The sequence below is a fragment of the Balaenoptera musculus genome, chromosome 2 (assembly GCF_009873245.2).
Source record: "Balaenoptera musculus isolate JJ_BM4_2016_0621 chromosome 2, mBalMus1.pri.v3, whole genome shotgun sequence".
NCBI lineage: Eukaryota > Metazoa > Chordata > Mammalia > Artiodactyla > Balaenopteridae > Balaenoptera > Balaenoptera musculus.
In genome coordinates, this window is record NC_045786.1 from 16343170 (window position 1) to 16365041 (window position 21872).

The 21872-nt window shown below is 35.2% G+C and overlaps 1 protein-coding gene across 2 annotated transcripts in view; it reads left to right on the forward strand.

Moving 5' to 3' along the window:
* CCDC7 (coiled-coil domain containing 7) overlaps nt 1-21872 on the forward strand; it is a 325108-nt gene that overhangs the window by 61745 nt on the left and 241491 nt on the right. For both annotated transcript variants that reach the window (XM_036844965.1, XM_036844966.1), the window contains exons 11-13: nt 5599-5629; nt 6554-6643; nt 18009-18094. In XM_036844965.1, coding sequence (XP_036700860.1) covers nt 5599-5629; nt 6554-6643; nt 18009-18094 — 207 coding nt within the window. The remainder of the gene's footprint in view (nt 1-5598; nt 5630-6553; nt 6644-18008; nt 18095-21872) is intronic.

Below are 21872 nucleotides of genomic sequence, written 5' to 3' on the forward strand. Positions count from 1 at the left end.
TCTAGCTGTTTGGTCTGTGGATAGTGGGAAATGGACAAGTAAGCATAGACTCAGAGGACCTTGAAAAGTTCTTTCTTCAATTATGGGCCATATTGGGATTCCAAGTAGAGATTAGATTGCAGGGTATTTTTTCCAAGGCATAGTACCTCTTTGGTGAAGAGGGTGTTTAGATCTGGTGACTGATCTTGGGAATGAAGTTGTCAACATTGGTGACAATATTGCCCATCACCAGAATCATGTATGTGTAGTCCTGAGGGGACAGCAGGCCTATTAAGAAATCTATCATGATGTTTTTTCTAAAGAGGCAGAAGAGTCAGAAGGAAGTATAATAAGCTGTCTTGCCTTTCAAACTGTCTTTAGCCCAGGTACATGTATCACAGGTAGGTATGTTATGTCAAAGGTGGAATTATCATAATTCCAAGGTGGCAAATTAAAAGTTTTGAATGAATATCAGTGACCAGTTAGGGCACTGGCAAGGCAAAAGGCATCCATTTGGTTAGAAGATAATGACAGAGTCTTCACTCCATGCAAAAAATTAAATTTAATGTTTATTACAGACATAAATGTCAGAAAACAATCATAAATATAGGGAAGGCATTTGACTATTGAAATTAAAAGTATCTTCAGAAATGAATCTAAGTTAAAAGGTAAGCAATGGATGGGAGAAAAAATGTGTGCATATAGAAGAAAGTGATAATAAGAATATATAATTCCACAAAAAGGCAAACAACCTTCAAATAATAGGCGAAGTACATATATATGTAGATATTTAAGGAAGAGACAAAAAATGGCCAATAAACATTTTAGGAGATGCTCAATCTGATATGTAATCAGGGAAATAGAAAGCAAAGCAGCAACAATACATTTTTTTCCCCATCAGTTTAACAAAAAGAAGTTTTCTAATATCAAGTCTTGACAGAGATGTAGTGTAATAAATACTCTTAAATTGCTAGTACCATAGGTATTGCCCACTTTCAAGAACAATTTAGCATAGTTTATTTAACAATAGCAATAAAACGTTTGCCTTATTATACATGAAACCTCTTTTAATCTACCCTAGAGAAAGGACTATTCTCAAGGAGGCATATGTAAAAAGAAATTTATCATATCACTGCGATAATAGCAAAAATCTAGAAAGAATTTCATTTTTTGTTAGTAGGAGTATGGCTCAATCATCTGTGGTAAAAGGATTCTAAGGGAATTCTATGAGCAACTGTATGACCACAAATTAGACAACTTACATGACATGCACAAATTTCTAGAAAGACGGACTATACTGATTCAAGAACTGGAAAATCTGTGTGTAACTGAAACAAGTAAAAAGATTCAATTACTAATTAAAATATTTCCCAACAAATGCTCAGATGGCTTCACTGATGAATTCTATCAGATATTTAAAGAAGAATTAATATCACTGTTTTACAAACTCTTTCAAAAAGTAGAAGAGGAGTTAATACTTCTCAACTCATGCTATGAGTCTAGTATTACTCTGATACCAAAGTCAGACCACAGTGTCACAAGAAAACTGCAGACCAATATATTATAAATATGAACACAAAAATACTCAACAAAATGCTAGCAAATCGAATGCAACAACATATAAAAAAGATTATATACCACAAGCAGGTGGGGTTTATCCCAGGAATGCAAAGTTGGTTCAAAATGCAAATATCGTGCTTCCCTGGAGGCACAGTGGTTAAGAATCAGCCTGCCAACACAGGGGACACAGGTTTGAGCCCTGGTCCGGGAAGATCCCACATGCCGTGGAGCAGCTAAGCCCATGCACCACAACTACTGAGCCTGCGCTCTAGAGCCCATGAGCCACAACTACTGAAGCCCGCACGCCTAGAGCCTGCACTCTGCAACAAGAGAAGCCACTGCAGTGAGAAGCCCGTGCACCACAATGAAGAGTAGCCCCCACTTGCTGCAACTAGAGGAGGTCCGTACGCAGCAACGAAGACCCAGGGCAGCCAAAAATAAATAAATTAAATAAATAAATTTATAAAATAAATAAAATGCAGATATCAATAAATGTAATACATGATATTGATTGAATAAAGGAGAAAAAATCACGTGATTAGCTTACTAGACAAAGTAAAAGCATTTGACAAAATCCAATAGCCTTTTATGATAAAAATACTCCACAAACTAGGCATAGAAGGGAACTTTCTTAATCTGATAGACTATCTACAAATACCTATAACTAACATCATAATTAATATATTCTCTCTAATATATTAATGAAAAAACTTAATGGTGAAAAAACTTAATATATTCTCTCTAAGATCAGGGACAAAATAGGACATTCTTACCACTTCTGTCCACCATTGTAGTAGAGGTTCTATCTAGGGCATTTAGAGAAGAAAAGGAAATGAAAACTACCTCTTTTTGCAGATGTCATGACCTTATCTATTGACAGTCCTAAGGGATCTATTAGAACTATTAGAAGTAACTTAACAAGGTTGCAATATACAAAATTCATAAATAAAAATCAATTATATTTTAATACAGTAGTTGTTATGGGTTGAATTGTGCCCCCCCCCACCAAATACATGTTGAAGCTCTAACCTCTAGTACCTCAGAATGAACTTAATTGTATATAGGGTCATTGTAGATGTAATTAGTTAAGATGAGGTCATAGTGGAGGGGGATGGGCCCTTAATCCAATATGACTGGTATCCTTATAATAATATTGTAGAAGGCAAATACACACAGAGAGAAGACAGTCATGGAGGCAGAGATTGGAGTACGCTGCCACAGTCCAAGGAATGCTAGGGAGTACTAGAAGTTGGAAGAGGCAAAGAAGCATTCTTCCCTAGAGGTTTCAGAGGGAGCATGGCTGTACCAACACCTTAATTTTAGATTTATAGTCTCCAGAACTGTGAGCGAATAAATTCTTGTTGTTTTAAGTCACCAGTCACCCAGATTGTGATACCTTGTCATAGCAGCCCTAGGAAAGTAATACACTAGCAAGGAACATTCCAAAAATGAAATAAAGAAAACAATTCCATTTACAAAAGCACCAAAGAGAATGAGAATAAATTTAACAAAAGAAGTGCTAGACTTGTGCACCGAAAACTACAAAACACTGAAAGTACTTTAAAGAATACTCAAATAAACAGGTAGACATCCCATTTTCATGGACTGTTAGACTTAACTAATCTTAAAACGGCAGTATTTCCCAAATTGATCTACAGATTTAATGCAATCTCTATCAAAATCCCAACTTTCTTTTCGCTTGAATTGGCAAGCTGATTTTAAAATTCATGTGGAAATACAAGGAACCCAGAATAGTCAAAGGAATCTTAAGAAGAACAACTTTGGAAGACTCACACTTTAGTGATTTTAAAACTAAATACACCTGTAGTAATTAAGACAATGTCGTACTGGCATGAGGATAGACCTATGTAGATCAATGGAATAGAATGAATGGAAATGATATCCAGAAATAAACCATTACATTTATTTATGGTTAACTGATTATCAACATGGAGGCCAGGATAATTCAGTGAGGAAAGAATAGTTTTTTTAATAACTGTGCTTGGAGAACTGGATATCCATATGCAAAAGAATTAAGTTGGATCCTTTCTTTGTGCCATGCACTAAAATTAACTCAAAATTACCGAAGACCTAAATTTAAGAGCTAAAACTATAAACCTCTTAAAGAAACACAGGAGTAAATATTTTTGACTTAGTCAATGGTTTCTTTCTTTTTTTTTTTTTTTTTAATTTTTTTGGCCACACTGCATTGCACATGGGATCTTAGTTCCCCGACTAGGGATGGAACCCAGGACCCCTGCATTGGAAGCGTGGACTCTTAACCACTGAACCACCAGGAAAGTCCCAGTCAATGGTTTTTTAAATAAGATATCAAAAGCACAACCAACAACAGAAAAAAAAATAGATAAACTCAACATAAAAATTAAAAACTTGTGCTGCAGGTTCTTAATACCATTAAGAATGTGAGAAGACAACTCATAGAATGTGAAAACTATTCATAAATCATGTATCTGATATGGGACTTGCACCCAGAATATACATAAGAACTCTTACACCTCAATAATAAAAAGAATAAATAACCATGTTTAACAATGGGCAAATAATCCAAATAGACGTTTTGCCACACAAGATATACAGATGGTCAATAAGCACATGAAAAGATACTCAACGTCATTAGTCATTATGGAATCAAAGCTACAATGATATACCACTTCACAACCACTAGGATGGCTATAATAAAAGTGAGACAATAACAATTGTTGGCAAGGATGTAGAGAAATTGGTACCCTCATGCATTGCTGGTACATCATGTTAGTGGTACATCTGCTATGGAACACAGTTTGTCAGTTGCTCAAAATGTTAAATATTTAGTTAACATATGACCCAGAAATTCTATTCCTATGTTTATACCTAAGAGAAATGAAAACATAGGTCCACACAAAAACTTGTACATGTATGTTCATAGTAGCATTATTCATAATAGCCCAAAAGTGGAAACAACCCAAATGTCCATAAACTGATGAATGAATAAATAAAATGAGCATATCCATACAATGTAATATCATTTGGCAAGAGAAAGGAACAAAGTACTGATACATGATACAAACACTATGCTAGGTGTGAGAAAACAGTCTCAAAAGACCACATACTGTGCAATTCTGTTTATGTGAAATATTCAGAATAGGCAAATCTGTGGAGACAGAAAATAGACTGATGCCTGCCAGGGCTGAGGCAGTGCTGGGAGAAATGGAGAGTGAGTGCTAATGGCTACAGCGTTTCTTTCCGGGGTAATTAAAATGTACTAAAATTAGATAGTGGTAATAGTTACTCAACTTAGTGAATATATTAAAAGCCATTGAATTGTATATTTTAAATGAGTGAATTTTATGGTATGTTAATCATATCTTAATAAAGCTTTAAAAAATTCTGATTATAATGAATAAAAAAACTCATTAGTCAAAAATATAGTTTATCCATACTATGGAACAGTTGTCAGCAAACTGCAGTCCATGAGTCAAATCTAGCCTGCAGCTTATTTTTGTAAATAAAGTTTTGTTAGAACATAGCCATACCCATTCATTTACCCATCATCTGTAGCTGCTTTTGCAGAGTTGGGTAGTAGTGACAGAGATCACCTGGCCTGTAAAGTCTAAAATAGTTACCATCTGACTCTTTACAGAAAAAGTTTGCCAAATCCTGCTATGGAATAAGAAGTTGTATTTAAAAGGAGTGAGGGAAATCTATGTTTACCGATATGAATAGATTTCAGAAATTGTGTTAAGTGAAAAAGTTGAGAACAACATATACGATATCATTTATGTGAAAAAGAAAACAAAACAGACATCCAGCCCACTAACAAAAAGTATAGAATTGAATGGGTACGTGAAGTGTTATATAAATCCATGGAACAAGTTCTGGGAAGAGACACAGCAAGCTAACAGTATCTCTAGGAAGAGCATTGAATTTTTGGAATGCTAGTCAAAGTTTACTCTAACCTTATTAAGGTTTTTACGAAGAAAATATATAAGGATATTGCATAAATAAAAATATAAATTTAAAATTATAATACATTATAGATATTTTTGGTTTGTTTTTCAGGGCTATGAATGAGCAAGTTTTGTTAGAGGCTGTAAGTATAGTGCTTTCAGTTTGAAATTGTACTTTGTCCTTGATGTTGTTAATAGAGTCTAGAAATTGTCAGGATATGTCAAGAGAGTCAGTTTATTCAAGAGTGTTATGCATATGTGAGCTGGAAAACTTTGTCTATTCTTTTGATTTTATTAGACTTCATTGTCACTCAGAAACACTTCACTTCTAAAATACTGAACTATAACATCCCACAGTCTTTTTTTTCTTTAACATCTTTATTGGAGTATTATTGCTTTACAGTGGTGTGTTAGTTTCTGCTTTATAACAAAGTGAATCAGCTATACATATTCATATATCCCCATACCTCCTCCCTGTCCCACCGCTCTAGGTGGTCACAAAGCACCAAGCTGATCTCGCTGTGCTATGTGGCTGCTTCCCATTAGCTGTCTGTTTTACATTTGGTAGTGTACATATGTCCATGCCACTCTCTCACTTCGTCCCTGCTTACCCTTCCCCCTCCCCGTGTCCTCAAGTCCATTCTCTACGTTTGCGTCTTTATTCCTGTCCTGCCCCTAGGTTCTTCAGAAGCATTTTTTTTCTTTTTTTTTTTTTAGATACCATATATATGAGTTAGCATACGGTATTTGTTTTTCTCTTTCTGAATTACTTCACTCTGTATGAGACTCTAGGTCCATCCACCTCCCTACAAGTAACTCAACTTAATTTCTTTTTATGGCTGAGTAATATTCCATTCCCACAGTCTTTTGAAATTCCATTATCACTGATAGTTCCTTTGCCTCTTTCAGCACCACTTATAACTTCACTATGCAGATTAATACCAATGGTTCATTATTTTTATGAGTTAATGAAGACTTTCTTACTTTAATAAATAAGTGCCCAAATAACCTCTCTATATTGATATCTTTGCTTTTCATTATTAATGAAGTTATAATATTTCTTTTAGAAAAACACACAGATTCAAAGTGACCTCCAAGTGTTGTCAGAGGAGAAACTGATGCTGGAAAATGAACTACAAAAGTTGAAGAGTACAGAGGTTAGTTAATTTTAGTGTCTGAAAATGGCATACATACCAATATTAATAATTGGTAGCAGCTGTGCTTTAAAAAAATAAGATAATGCTATATTCTAAATTACCATATATTTTAAAAATTTTATTTATTATTTTATATTTATTTTTGGCTGCATTGGGTCTTTGTTACTGCACACAGGCTTTCTCTAGTTCCGGCGAGCGGGGGCTACTCTTAGTTGCGGTGCGTGGGCTTCTCATTGCAGTGGCTTCTCTTGTTGCAGAGCACGGGCTCTAGGTGTGTGGGCTTCAGTAGTTGTGGCACGTGGGCTCAGTAGTTGTGGCTTGTAGGCTCTAGAGCGCAGGCTCAGTAGTTGTGGCACACGGGCTTAGCTGCTCTGCGGCATGTGGGATCTTCCCGGACCAGGGCTCGAACCCGTGTCCCCTGCATTGGCAGGCAGATTCTTAACCACTGCGCCACCAAGGAAGTCCTAAATTACCATATTAGCTATCAAAACTGAAAGGATGCTATGAAAAGCAGACATAAAATTGAAACATTCTGAAAGGTATTTCTAAGCCAAATATTTAACTTTATTAAAATATCAATAAATGAGGTTTTCAAACGTATTTTAAATGCATTTTATTGTATTCTTTGCAACTGTGTAATGTGTGTGTCCCAGTTCACTCTTACCACATAGAGTGAATAGAAATACCAAGGATAGAATTTGTTTCCTTTTTTTTTCTCCTCCTCTGCCATTTTTATATAGCTTATAAATTCAAACTATACACAATGAAGTCAAATGGTGGATTGGAAGCAAATTTTTATTAACTACGTAAAAATATAAGATGTATGTTTTGACACAAAATTAACATAGAATGAAGAAAAATACTCTTCAACCTACTAATGTTGGTTACTTGGTATTTCCTCCTTAGTAGAGGAGGAAGCAGAAGTAGTACCAGATTTGCTACTTAATCAGTTAGAGAAGCAGTGATCCTACATAAGTGTCAAATATAAGGCCAGGGCTGTCACATAAGTTCAATTAGGAATAGTTTCATCTAAGTATAGTTCCCAGTAGGAATAAAAATAAAAAAAGAAAATAAAAATAAAGCAGTAAATTGTCATAGTAAATAATTGAATAGTCTGGCCAAGTGTAAGAATTCAACACTTAATCATGCACTGTTAGATCCACATTCAAAATCTTTGGAGCTTCATACATGACTTGAAAATGTTGCAGCAGTTTCTGGTTTTACTTTCTTGTACTGTTTCTTTAGATTTTGCATGTGAAAACCTAAAGAAGTATGGAAGTGTGAATGAGAAATGTGGAAGGAGCATTACTGCATATATAGTAGCAATATTATATCCACACAAAGGTGGTGACCAAGGGATCTGAGAGAGAGCCTGTTTTCAGAGAAGGGGATGGTAGGAAGAGAATAATGGCTACAGAATTATGTTGAAGTCAGGATTTCTAATAACAGCTATATCAATTTTCTTCCAGAGTAAGCTCGCTTTCCTAACTGATATTATCTCTTAATAATTTTATTTTCATAGGCAACCAACTTTAGTAATCAAGAGCCATGTCTGCCAAATGTTAATGTGTGTCAGTTAAGGGTTTTATTTTACTTTTTATAAGCAGGAGAAGCTGACACTATTTAAAGCAAGAAATTTATTGGATGGCTAGTAGGGTAACTCAAAGAATTGAGGGAAAATTGAACAACATGTTTGGTGAGAGATAGAACCAGGACAACTCTTAGAGTTAAAATAACAGAAATTCATGGATAGCCACTACTTCTGTCCTTTCAGGGGAATTTTAGAGAGGGAGTTTATGACTGTTTTCTTCCCGTCCCTTTGGATACTGGTTCTGGAATTACTAAGCTCCACTACTTCCCTTCCACAATGTCAATTTTTAGATGATTGTATCTCACTGGCCTTGCTTGGGGTCAGATGTCACCAAGACAGTTTGAGATGAGGGAGTTGAAGAACACTTCTAAATCTGGTGCTGTTTCTTAACAGAATGGAAAAAGGATACTGGGCACAAATATCTGGTGTCCACTTTACTTGGTAATGTTACCCTAATTAATATCTTAGCCATTTACTTATTTCAGGTGTCAGAAAAGTTTAATGTAAAGGCCAAGATAAGTATTTTAGGTTTTGGAGAGCATAGGGTCTATGTTGCAACTACTCAAGTCTGCTTCTGTGATATGAAAATAGCCACAGAAAATACATAACTGAATGACCATGGCTGTGTTGCAATAAAATATTATTTACAAAACAGGCAGCAGGGCAGATTTGGCCTACACTTTGCTGACTCCTTATTTTTTTTTTGTTTTGAATTTTACTTTATTTTTTTAAAATACAGCAGGTTCTTATTAGTTATCTATTTTATGCATGTTAGTCTATATATGTCAATCCCAATCTCCCAGTTCATCCCACCACCACCACCACCACCCCAACCCCCCGCTTTCCACCCTTGGTGTCCATACGTTTGTTCTCTACATCTGTGTCTCTATTTCTGCCTTGCAAACAGGTTCATCTGTACCATTCTTCTAGATTCCACATACATGCGTTAATATACGATATTTGTTTTTCCCATTCTGACTTACTTCACTCTGTATGACAGTCTCTAGGTCCATCCACGTCTCTACAAATGACCCAATTTCGTTCCTTTTATGGCTGAGTAATATTCCATTGTATATATGTACCACATCTTCTTTATCCATTCATCTGTCAGTGGGCATTTAGGTTGCTTCCATGACCTGGCTATTGTAAATAGTGCTGCAATGAACACTGGGGTGTAAGTGTGTTTTTGAATTATGGTTTTCTCAGGGTATATGTCCAGTAGTGGGATTGCTGGGTCATATGGTAATTCTGTTTTTAGTTTTTTAAGGAACCTCCATCCTGTTCTCCATAGTGGTTGTATCAGTTTACATTCCCACCAACAGTGCAAGAGGGTTCCCTTTTCTCCACACCCTCTCCAGCGTTTGTTGTTTGTAGATTTTCTGATGATGCCCATTCTAACTGGTGTGAGGTGATACCTCATTGTAGTTTTGATTTGCATTTCTCTAATAATTAGTGATGTTGAGCAGCTTTTCATGTGCCTCTTGGCCATCTGTCTTAGACATGTCTTCTCTGGAGAAGACACATCTTCTCTGGAGAAATGTCTATTTAGGTCTTCGGCCGATTTTTGGATTGGGTCGTTTGTTTTTTTATATTGAGCTGCATGCGCTGCTTGTATATTTTGGACATTAATCCTTTGTCTGTTGGTTCATTTGCAAATATTTTCTCCCATTTTGAGGGTTGTCTTCTCGTCTTGTTTATAGTTTCCTTTGCTGTGCAGAAGCTTTTAAGTTTCATTAGGTCCCATTTGTTTATTTTTGTTTTTATTTCCATTACTCTAGTGGGTGGGTCAAAAGAGATCTTGCAGTGATTTATGTCAAAGAGTGTTCTTCCTACGTTTTCTTCTAAGAGTTTTATAGTGTCCGGTCTTATATTTAGGTCTTTAATCCATTTTGAGTTTATTTTTGTGTATGGTGTTAGGGAGGGTTCTAATTTCATTCTTTTACATGTAGCTCTCCAGTTTTCCCAGCACCACCTATTGAAGAGACTGTCTTTTCTCCATTGTATATCCTTGCCTCCTTTGTCACAAATGAGTTGACCATAAGTGCATGGGTTTATCTCTGGGCTTTCTATCCTGTGCCATTGATGTGTATTTCTGTTTTTGTGCCAGTGCCATATTGTCTTGATTACTGTAGCTTTGTAGTATAGTCTGAAGTCAGGGAGTCTGATTCCTCTAGCTCCGTTTTTTTCCCTCAAGATTGCTTTGGCTATTCAGGGTCTTTTGTGTCTCCATACAAATTTTAAGATTTTTTGTTCTAGTTTTCCAAAAGATGCCACTGGTAATTTGATAGGAATTGCATTGAATCTGTAGATTGCTTTGGGTAGTATAGTCATTTTCACAATGTTGATTCTTCCAATCTAAGAACATGGTATATCTCTCCATCTGTTTATGTCATCTTTGATTTCTTTCATCAGTGTCTTATAGTTTTCTGAGTACAGGTCTTTTACCTCCTTAGGTAAGTTTATTCCTAAGTATTTTATTCTTTTTGTTGCAGTGGTGAATGGGATTGTTTCCTTAATTTCTCTTTCTGATCTTTCGTTGTTAGTGTATAGGAATGCAAGAGATTTCTGTGCATTAATTTTGTATCCTGCAACTTTACCAAATTCATTGATTAGCTCTAGTAGTTTTCTGGTGGCATCTTTAGGATTATCTATGTATAGTATCATGTCATCTGCAAACAATGACAGTTGTACTTCTTCTTTTCCAATTTAGATTCCTTTTTTTTCTTTATCTTCTCTGATTGCCGTGGCTAGGGCTTCCAAAACTATGTTGAATAATAGTGGCGAGAGTGGACATCCTTGTCTTGTTCCTTCTCTTAGAGGAAATGCTTTCAGTTTTTCACCATTGAGAATGATGTTTGCTGTGGGTTTGTCATGTATGGCCTTTATTATGTTGAGGTAGGTTCCCTCTATGCCCACTTTCTGGAGAATTTTTATCATAAAAGGCATTGAATTTTGTCAAAAGCTTTTTCTGCATCTATTGAGATCATATGGTTTTTATTCTTCAATTTGTTAATATGGTGTATCATATTGATTAATTTGCATATATTGAGGAATACTTGCATCCCTGGGATAAATCCCACTTGATCATGGTGTGTGATCCTTTTAATGTGTTGTTGGATTCTGTTTGCTAGTAATTTTGTTGAGGATTTTTGCATCTGTATTCATCAGTGATACTGGTCTGTAATTTTCTTTTCTTGTAGTATCTTTGTCTGGTTTTGATATCAGGGTGATGGTGGCCTTGTAGAATGAGTTTGGGAATGTTCCTTCCTCTTCAATTTTTTGGAAGAGTTTGAGAAGGATGGGTGTTAGCTCTTCTCTAAATAGAACTCACCTGTGAAGCCATCTGGTCCTGGACTTTTATTTGTTGGAAGATTTTTAATCACAGTTTCAATTTCATTACTTGTGATTGGTCTGTTTATATTTTCTGTTTCTTCCTGGTTCAGTCTTGGAAGGTTATGCCTTCTAAGAATTTGTCCATTTCTTCCAGGTCATCCATTTTATTGGCATAGAGTTGTTCGTAGTAGCGTCGTATGATGCTTTGTATTTCTGCGGTGTCCATTGGAACTTCTTTTTGATTCTAATTTTATTGATTTGAGTCCTCTCCCTCTTTTTCTTGATGAGTCTGGCTAAAGGTTTATCAATTTTGTTTATCTTCTCAAAGAACCAGCTTTTAGTTTATTGATCTTTGCTATTGTTTTCCTTGTTTCTGTTTCATTTACTTCTGCTCTGATCTTTATGGTTTCTTTCCTTCTACTAACTTTGGGTTTTGTTTGTTCTTCTTTCTCTAGTTGCTTTAGGTGTAAGGTTAGATTGTTTATTTGAGATTTTTCTTGTCTCTTGAGGTAGGATTGTATAGCTATAAACTTCCCTCTTAAGAACTGCTTTTGCTGTATCCCTTAGGTTTTAGGTCATCGTGTTTTCATTGTCATTTGTCTCTAGGTATTTTTTGACTTCCTCTTTGATTTCTTCAGTGATCTCTTGGTTATTTAGTAACGTATTTTTTAGCCTCCATGTGTTTGTGTTTTTTACATTTTTTTCCCTGTAATTGATTTCTAATCTCAAAGCGTTGTGGTCGGAAAAGATACTTGATATAATTTCAATTTTCTTAAATTTACCAAGGCTTGATTTGTGACCCAAGATGTGATCTATCCTGGAGAGTGTTCCGTGTGCATTTGAGAAGAAAGTGTAATCTTCTGTTTTCAGATGGAATGTCCTATAAATATCAATTAAATCTATCTGGTCTATTGTGTCATTTAAAGCTTGTGTTTCCTTATTCATTTTCTGTCTGGGTGATCTGTCCATTGGTGTAAGTGAGAGGTTAAATTCCCCCGCTATTGTTGTGTTACTGTCATTTTCCTCTTGTATAGCTGTTAGCATTTGCCTTAAGTATTGAGGTGCTCCTATGCTGGGTGCATATATTATATTTATAATTGTTATATCTCCTTCTTGCATTGATCCCTTGATCATTATGTAGTGTCCTTCCTTGTGTCTTGTAACATTCTTTTTTTTTTTTTAATTTTTTTAATGATATTCTTGTCTGCTTACATTCTTTTTATTTATGTATATATGTATGTATGTATGGCTGTGTTGGGTCTTCGTTTCTGTGCGAGGGCTTTCTCTAGTTGTGGCAAGCGGGGGCCACTCTTCATTGCGGTGCGCGGGCCTCTCACTATCGTGGCCTCTCGTTGCCAAACACAGGCTCCAGACGCGCAGGCTCAGTAATTGTGGCTCACGGGCCGAGTTGCTCCGCGGCATGTGGGATCTTCCCAGACCAGGGCTCGAACCCGCGTCCCCTGCATTGGCAGGCAGATTCTCAACCACTGCGCCACCAGGGAAGCCCCATTCTTTATTTTAAAGTCTAGTTTTTCTGATATGAGTATTGCTACTCCAGCTTTCTTTTGATTTCCAGTGTCATGGAATATCTTTTTCCATCCCCTCATTTTCAGTCTGTCTTTGTCCCTAGGTCTGAAGTGGGTCTCTTGTAGACAGCATATATATGGGTCTTGTTTTTGTATTCCATTCAGTAAGCCTGTGTCTTTTGGTTGGAGCATTTAATCCATTCACATTTAAGATAATTATCGATATGTATGTTCCTATGACCATTTTCTTAATTGTTTTGGGTTTGTTTTTGTAGGTCCTTTTCTTCTCTTGTGTTTCCCACTTAGAGAAGTTCCTTTAGCATTTGTTGTAGAGCAGGTTTGGTGGTGCTGAATTCTCTTAGCTTTTGCTTGTCTGCAAAGCTTTTGATTTCTCCATCGAATCTGAATAAGATCCTTGCTGGGTAGAGTAATCTTGGTTCCTCCCTTTCATTACTTTAAATATATTGTGCCACTACGTACTGGCTTGTAGAGTTTATTCTGAGAAATCAGCTGTTAACCACACGGGAGTTCCCTTCTATGTTATTTGTCATTTTTCCCTTGTTGCTTTTAATAATTTTTCTTTGTCCTTAATTTTTGCCAATTTGATTACTATGTGTCTTGGCGTGTTTCTCCTTGGGTTTATCCTGCCTGGGACTTTCTGCGCTTCCTGGACTTGGGTGGCTATTTCCTTTCCCATGTTAGGGAAGTTTTCAAATGTAATCTCTTCAAATGTTTTCTCAGGTCCTTTCTTTTTCTCTTCTCCTTCTGGGACCCCTATAATGTGAATGTTGGTGTGTTTAATGTTGTCCCAGAGATCTCTTAGGCTGCCTTCATTTCTTTTCATTCTTTTTTCTTTGTCTGTTCCACGGCAGTGAATTCCACCATTCTGTCTTCCAGGTCACTTATCCGTTCTTCTGCCTAAGTTATTTTGCTATTGATTCCTTCTAGTGTGTTTTTCATTTCAGTTATTATATTGTTCATCTCTGTTTGTTCTTTAATTCTTCTAGGTGTTTGTTCTTTAATTCTTCTAGACCTTTGTTAAACATGTCTTGCATTCTTCTCGATCTTTGCCTCCATTCTGTTTCCGAGGTCCTGGATCATCTTCACTATCATTATTCTGAATTCTGTTTTCTGGAAGGTTGCCTATCTCCACTTCATTTAGTTGTTTTTCTCGGGTTTTATCTTGTCCCTTCATCTGGTACATAGTCCTCTGTGTTTTCATTTTGTCTGTCTTTCTGTGGATGTGGTTTTTGTTCCACAGGCTGCAGGATTGTAGTTCTTCTTGCTTCTGCTGTCTGCCCTCTGGTGGATGAGGCTATCTAAGAAGCTTGTGCAAGCTTCCTGATGGGAGGGACTCCTGCCAATTTTTTTATGGCATCTTCATCACTACACAGGGCAAAGGCTGGGAAAATAATAGGAGAGCTGTGACTGTACCTGCAGCTCTCCTTGCCTCTGCAGAGTGCCAACCACAGTTACATTAGCCTGACTCCTTATTTATTCCACTTCTGCCATCACCTGGCTTTCTACTATAGCTTCCTAAATAGGAACTCCTAGATATATATATTTTGGTATGCTATTGCTAGAAAATATTACTGCATAAAAAGATTTGTTTCTGTTCTTTCTCTTCTGTTCTATTGGCCTTGTGTATTCTTACACCAATGCCTGAGATCTTTAATGATTATATATTTATAGTAAGTCCTGGTATGTTGTGGGCAAGTTAACCCACCTTGTTATATATGAGAATTTATTTGTTCTTGGTCTTTGCACTTTCTTTTAAATTTTACAGTTAATTTGTCAAATTCTACTATTGCACTCAAGCTGTACATCAAATTTGAGAGATTTACATATAGGATTTCAAGATACATCTTTTTGTTTACAAACATTAAATGTCTCAATTTTGGAAAGTTTTGTAATGCTTACAATCAGTGTTTATGATTTTCTTCATAAAGCTATTATTCATTTTTGTTAGGTTAATCTTAGGTACTTTGTATTTTTATGCTATGTTATTTGTATCTTTTAAAATATTTTAAAGCTATTGCTAGAGAAATGTAACAAATTTTTGTATATTGAATTTTCCATCTACAAACCTAGCTACACTATCATAATGGTTAGATTTTTATTTCCTACTTGCATAATTGAAGTATCTGTAAACGATAGCCTAAAGTTTCTTGCTTTCCAATTTGTAATACTTTCTTCTTCTTGCCTTGCTACACTGGGAAAGACCTCTAGAATAATATTGAATAGACATTATGAAAGCAGGCATTTTTTTTTTTTGTTCCTGATATTAAGGGGAATGTTTTCTTGTTTCTTGTGATTAGTCAGCCTGCCTTTCTGTCTCTCTTTCTCTTTCAAAACCATGTATCAGGTTAAAGGATTTTTCCTCTTCTCATAATATTTCTTCATGAATATTTTTTTTTATGCTCCATAAAATTCTTCCAGCCTCTGCCCACTATTGCCTTATTTCAAAGCCATTTCCGTAGTTTTAGTTATGTGTTGCAACAGCACCCTACTTTCAGGTAGCAAAATCTGTATTACTTTTTAATTTGCTGCTCAGTGGGTTGCTTTATTGGCTGCTTTAGGGTTTACAGTCTTGTTTTTAACTTACTGCAGTCTCTATTCAAATGACATTGAATCACTTCATGTATAAGAATCTTAAAACATACTTTCATTTGTCCCTTTCTGGCCTTTGTGCAATTGTTTTTATACATTTTACTGCACAACAGTAAACTGCACAACACATTATTAATTTTGCTGTAAAATATTACCTTTTATAGAGATTTAAATAACAAGAAAACAGTCTTTATATTTACCCACATAATTATCATTTGAGGTATTCTTCTTTGTGTATTTTCTTATTTCTATCTGGTATCATTTTTCTTTCCCTTGAAGGATTCTTTATCTTTTTTGTTGTGCAGGGCTGCTGCTGCTGAATTCTTTCACCTCTTTGATTTCCAGACAAAAAAAAAATTTCTTTTGCCATCAGTTTTTTTGTTTTTTTTTTTTTTTAAACGGGAGGTTTTTTTTTTTTTAATTAATTAATTAATTTATTTATTTTTGGCTGTGTTGGGTCTTCGTTTCTGTGCCAGGGCTCTCTCTAATTGTGGCAAGCGGGGGCCACTCTTCATCGCGGTGTGCGGGCCTCTCACTATCGCGGCCTCTCTTGTTGCGGAGCACAGGCTCCAGACGTGCAGGCTCAGCAGTTGTGGCTCACGGGCCCAGTTGCTCCGCGGCATGTGGGATCCTCCCAGACCAGGGCTCGAACCCGTGTGCCCTACATTGGCAGGCAGATTCTCAACCGCTGCGCCACCAGGGAAGCCCCTTGCCATCAGTTTTGAAAGATTATTTTTCCTGGGTAAAGAATTCTAGGTTGAGTGGTTTAAAGATATTGCTCCTTTGTCTTCAGGCTTGCATTATTTCTTACAAGAAATCTGTTTTCTTCTTTATTCTTGTGTGTATTCTGCTTTTCTCCTCTGTCTGCTTTTAAGATTTTCTTTTTATTGCTGCTTTTAAATAATTTGATTATGATGTGTCTTGGGGGGTAGTTTTCCTTGTGCTGTTGTGGATTTGTGGATATACAGTTTTCATCAAAGTTGAAAAAAATTGGCCATTATTTCTTCAAATAGTTATTCTCTTTTCCCACCCCTTCTCTCCATGCATTCCAACTGTAAGTATATTAATCCACTTGAAGTTGTCCCACAACTCACTGATGATCTGTTTGTTATTTTTTAGTCTTTTTTCCCTGTCGTTATTTTAGTATGTTTTGATTGCCAGTATATTAGATTTTTCTAAATAGGAAATATGTACCAAAACTTGTGTTTAAACTGGAAAATTATTTGGCGACCTTAACAATTCTCATTAAAAATGTATTATTATACTTACTTTCTATATTTTATAGGAATTGTTACATTTGGTGCTTAACTTGTGAGAACTTTGCTACAGTGAATTTGGTATCTGTTGGAGGTTGTGGTCTGAAATAGGAAATGATCTCCCAATACCTAATAGTGTCTATTATTAAGCTCATCTAAAATTTTCAATAATCTAATTGTCAAATATTTTCTATACTTTATTGTAGAAAATAATCCAGTACTACTTAGGAGTTCAAGAATACTTTAAAACCTGTGGTCAATTCTGCTCTAATATTTGTTTTGAAATGCAGATTTGTTACAACATGACAGAACAGTTTGAGCATAATGTGAATTTTACATTTGCTTATGCACAAATTCATCTGAAAATAGTACTAGGTGAACGTAGAAAAACAGCTTCTACAAGCTACCTCGGTTTACCATGTGTATTGTGTACCACACCAGTCCACATATGGTGTTACAACTTTTATCCAATTTCAGATAGCCTTCCTTCCCATACTGCATAATAACTCACAAATTGAAATCTGTTTGATGCTCATTTCCAAAAACAAGCTTCATGTCTTATTCAAGATAAAGAGCTATGTCTCTCATAGTATGTATTTCTTAACATTTAACTGTATAAAACTAGATTAATGTTCTTATTAGGTTTTTATTTTTTTTAATGTATCATCAACAGTTTTTTTGCATTCTGTGCACCATACCCCATTTTCCCCGTATATCCTGCAGTTTTTATCATATGATTTTTCACAGTGAGGTGATTTTCAGGATGTTGTATGCAATGTTATAGCAGAACTGACTGTAATTTGTCAGAGGAATTTAATTGTTTGATATGTATTAGCTTATTTGCAACTTACAGTCTGTAAAGCACTATAACAAACATTCAGCCTATATCATTAATTTTGTTTTGCTTTTATTCAGATAATTTCCCTTGAAACATAGTATAGTGATTCTCGAAGTAAAATGGCAATCTTAGTAATGTGTATTATCATGTATTTACCTATAATTTATGGTCTCCTTAACTATTTATTTCTGGCTTATATAAAACTACATAGAAAACAAAGGCTACAAGTGAGCGACGAAAGAAAACTATGAAAATGGAGAAGAAAAAAGACGAAGGAATATCTGAAGATTCAGAAGAGTAAGACATAAAGATACTGTTAATATTTTTTACTTATAAACTTATATTTTCATTTTATACAATTTAGGGTCATATAAACATAACTTATTAACAGGTTTCTAAAAAAGCATAGCATTAACAAATATATAGTTTTATAAGCAGACCAGGATATGATTATGGGAGAAAGCTAAGAAGGGAAGAGCAAAGAACTAAAAATGGGTTAGAGTAGAATAAATCACAAGATATTCAGGAATAGGTAAACAATTAAATACAAATAATTTTAGGGAAAAAAGGACTTACAATGTTTTCTTGATGGTTTAGCTAATGATTTGTAATTTGTATGTTAATCCCTCTCCCCAGTCTGGGCTCTTCCTTTTTACTGTACTTCTTGGTTGTCTTATTTTATTAAAAAAAGTATCTGTTTTTAATGTATATAGGTTATTGTAAAGTGGCCTTACCAAGAGAATATTTTCTTTACTAATATAAAATAATTTGTGCAGTTGGAATTTGCTTGATCAAACCCTAATGTAAATATATAGCTTAACAAAGCTATGAATTCGTACTTTATAGAGTTCCACAAATTCTGAAAAGAAATTCATCAGACAAATGGCCTTTTCTTGAGAGAAGAAAAGATGACCAGAGAAGAAAAAATGACCAATGTACTTTGGAAATCCTTTTCCCATCTCAACGTACCATATTTTAATCATACCAATGAGATGTCAGTTTGAGAAATGTTATTCAATTATTTATCATTTAACCTTTATGAATTTTATGGCTTTTAAAAATATGAATTTCTTATGAAATTTTACTTTATTTTTTATTCAAGTATAATTGGCTTATTATATTAGTTACAGGTATATGACACAGTAATTCGATATTGTAATACATTACAAAATGATCACCATGATAAGTCTATCTGTCACCACACAAAGTTACTATGATGTTAATGACTATATTCCCTATGCTATACATTACATCCCCATGACTTATTGATTTTATAACTGGCATTTTGTATTTCTTTATCTCCCTTACCTATTTTAATTATCCCCCTTCCCTCCTCCCCTCTGGAAACCACCAGTTTGTTCTCTGTACCTATGAGTTTGCTTCTGTTTTGCTATGTTTGTTCATTTGTTTTTTAGATTCCATATATAAGTGAAATCATACAGTATTTGTCTTTCTTTGTCTGACAATCCATGTTGTCACAGATGGCAAGATTTCATTCTTTTTTTTTTTTTTAATTTTTATTTATTTATTTATTTTATTTATGGCTGTGTTAGGTCTTTGTTTCTGTGCGAGGGCTTTCTCTAGTTGCAGCAAGCGGGGACCACTCTTCATTGTGGTGCGCGGGCCTCTCACTATCACGGCCTCTCTTGTTGCGGAGCACAGGCTCCAGACGCGCAAGCTCAGTAATTGTGGCTCATGGGCCCAGCTGCTCCACAGCATGTGGGATCTTCCCAGACCAGGGCTCGAACCCGTGTCCCCTGCATTGGCAGGCAGACTCTCAACCACTGCGCCACCAGGGAAGCCCCATTCTTTTTTATGGTTGAGTTATATTGCATCATATATATGGTATCTATATCTATATCTGTATATACACACATACATACCACATCTTCTTTATCCATTCATCTATTGATGGGTACTTAGGTTACTTCCATATCTTGGCATTTATAAATAATGATGCAGTGAACATAGGGGTGCATGTATTTTTTTGAGATAGTGTTTTTGTTTTCTTTAGAAAAATACCCAGAAGTGGACTTGATGGAGCATATGGTAGTATTATTTTTAATTGTTTGAAGAACTCCCATACTTTTTTTTATAGTGACTGCACCAATTTACATTTCCACCAACAAAGCACCAAGGGTTCCTTTTTCTCCACATCCTTGCAGCACTTGTTATTTGTTGTCTTTTTGATAATAGCCATTCTGACAGGTGTAAGGTGATATCTCATTGAGGTTTTAATTTGAATTTCCCTGATGATTAGTAATGTTGAGCATCTTTTCATGCACCTGTTGGCCATCTAGACACCTTGTTTGGAAAAATATCTATTCAGGTTCTCTGCCATTTTAAAATCAGATTTTTTGGTTTTTTTGATGTTAAGTTGTAGGAGTTCTTTGTATTTGGATATTAACTCCTTATCAGATGTATCATTTGGAAATATCTTCTCCCGTATAGTAGGCTGACTTTTCATTCTGTTGATAGTTTCCTTTGCTGCGCAAAAGCTTTTTTTAGTTGATGTAGTTCCATTTGTTTATTTTTCCTTTTGTTTCTCTTGCCTGAGGAGACATATACCAAAAATACAGCTAACATCGATGTCAAAGAGTGTACCACTTATGTTACCTTCTAGGAGTTTTACGGTTACAGGCCTTATAGTTAAGTCTTTAATCCACTTTGAGTTTACTTTTGTATATGGTGTGAGAATGTAGTCCAGTTTGATTCTTCTACAATACATGTAGCTGTTCAGTTTTCCCAACATCATTAATTGAAGAGGCTGCCTTTTTCCCATTGTATATTCTTGCCTCCATTGTCTTAGATTCATTGACCATATATGTATGAATTTATTTCTGGGCTCTCTACTCTGTTTCATTGAACTGTGTGTCTGTTTTTGTCCAGTGCCATGCTGTTTTGATTACTATATCTTTGTAGTATAGGTTGAAATCAGGGCACATGATACCTCCAGCTCCGTTCTTTCTCAAGATTGTTTTGGCTATTTGGGGTCTTTTGTATTACCATAGAAATTTTACAATTATTTGTTCTAGTTCTGTGAAAAATGCCATTGGTATTTTTATAGAGATTGTACTGAGTCTGTAGATTTCTTTTGGTAGTATGTCATTTTAGCAATGTTAATTCTTCCACTCCATAAGCATGGAATATTTTTCCATTTGTTAATGTTATTTTTAATTTCTTTTATCACTTTCTTACAGGTTTCCAGGTTCAAGTCTTTTACCTCCTCAGTTAGATTTATCCCTAAGTACTTTATTCTTTTTGATACAATTATGAGTGGGATTGTTTTCTTAATTTCTCTTTCTGATAGTTTGTTGTTAGTGTGTGAAACCCAAGAGATTTCTGTATATTAATTTTGTGTCCTGCAACTTTACTGAGTTCACTTGTTATTTCTAATAGTCTTCTTTTGGTAGCATCTTTAGGATTTTCTAAATATAGTATCATGTCATGTGCAAACAGTGACAGTTTTATTTTTTTCTTTTCTAATTTGGATTCCTTTTATATCTCTGTCTTGTCTGATTGCTGTGGCTAGGACTTCAGTTTCAACATTATGTTGAATAAAGGTGATGGGCATCCTTGTCTTATACTTGATGTTAGAGGAAATGTTTTCAGCTTTTTCTTGTAGAATATGATGTTGGCTTTGGGTTTTTCATATAGTACCTTTATTATGTTGAGGTATGTTCCCTCTGTATCTACTTTGTTGAGAGTTTTTCTCATAAATGGATTTTGAACTTTGTCAAAGGCTTTTTCTGCATCTATGAAGATGATCATATGATATTTATTCTTTGTTTTGTTAATATGGTTTATCATGTTAGTTGATTTTCGGATGTCAAATTATCCTTGCAACCATAGTTAGAATCCCACTTGATCATGGTGTATGATCCTTTTAATGTATTGTTGAATTTGGTTTGCTAATATTTTGTTGAGGATTTTTGCATCTATATTTATCAGTGATATTGATCTGTAACTTTCCTTTTTTGTGGTGTCTCTGTCTGGTTTTCATATCAGGGTGATGCTGGCCCCATAGAATGAGTTCAGAGTGTTCCCTCCTCTTTACATTTTTTGAATAGTTAGA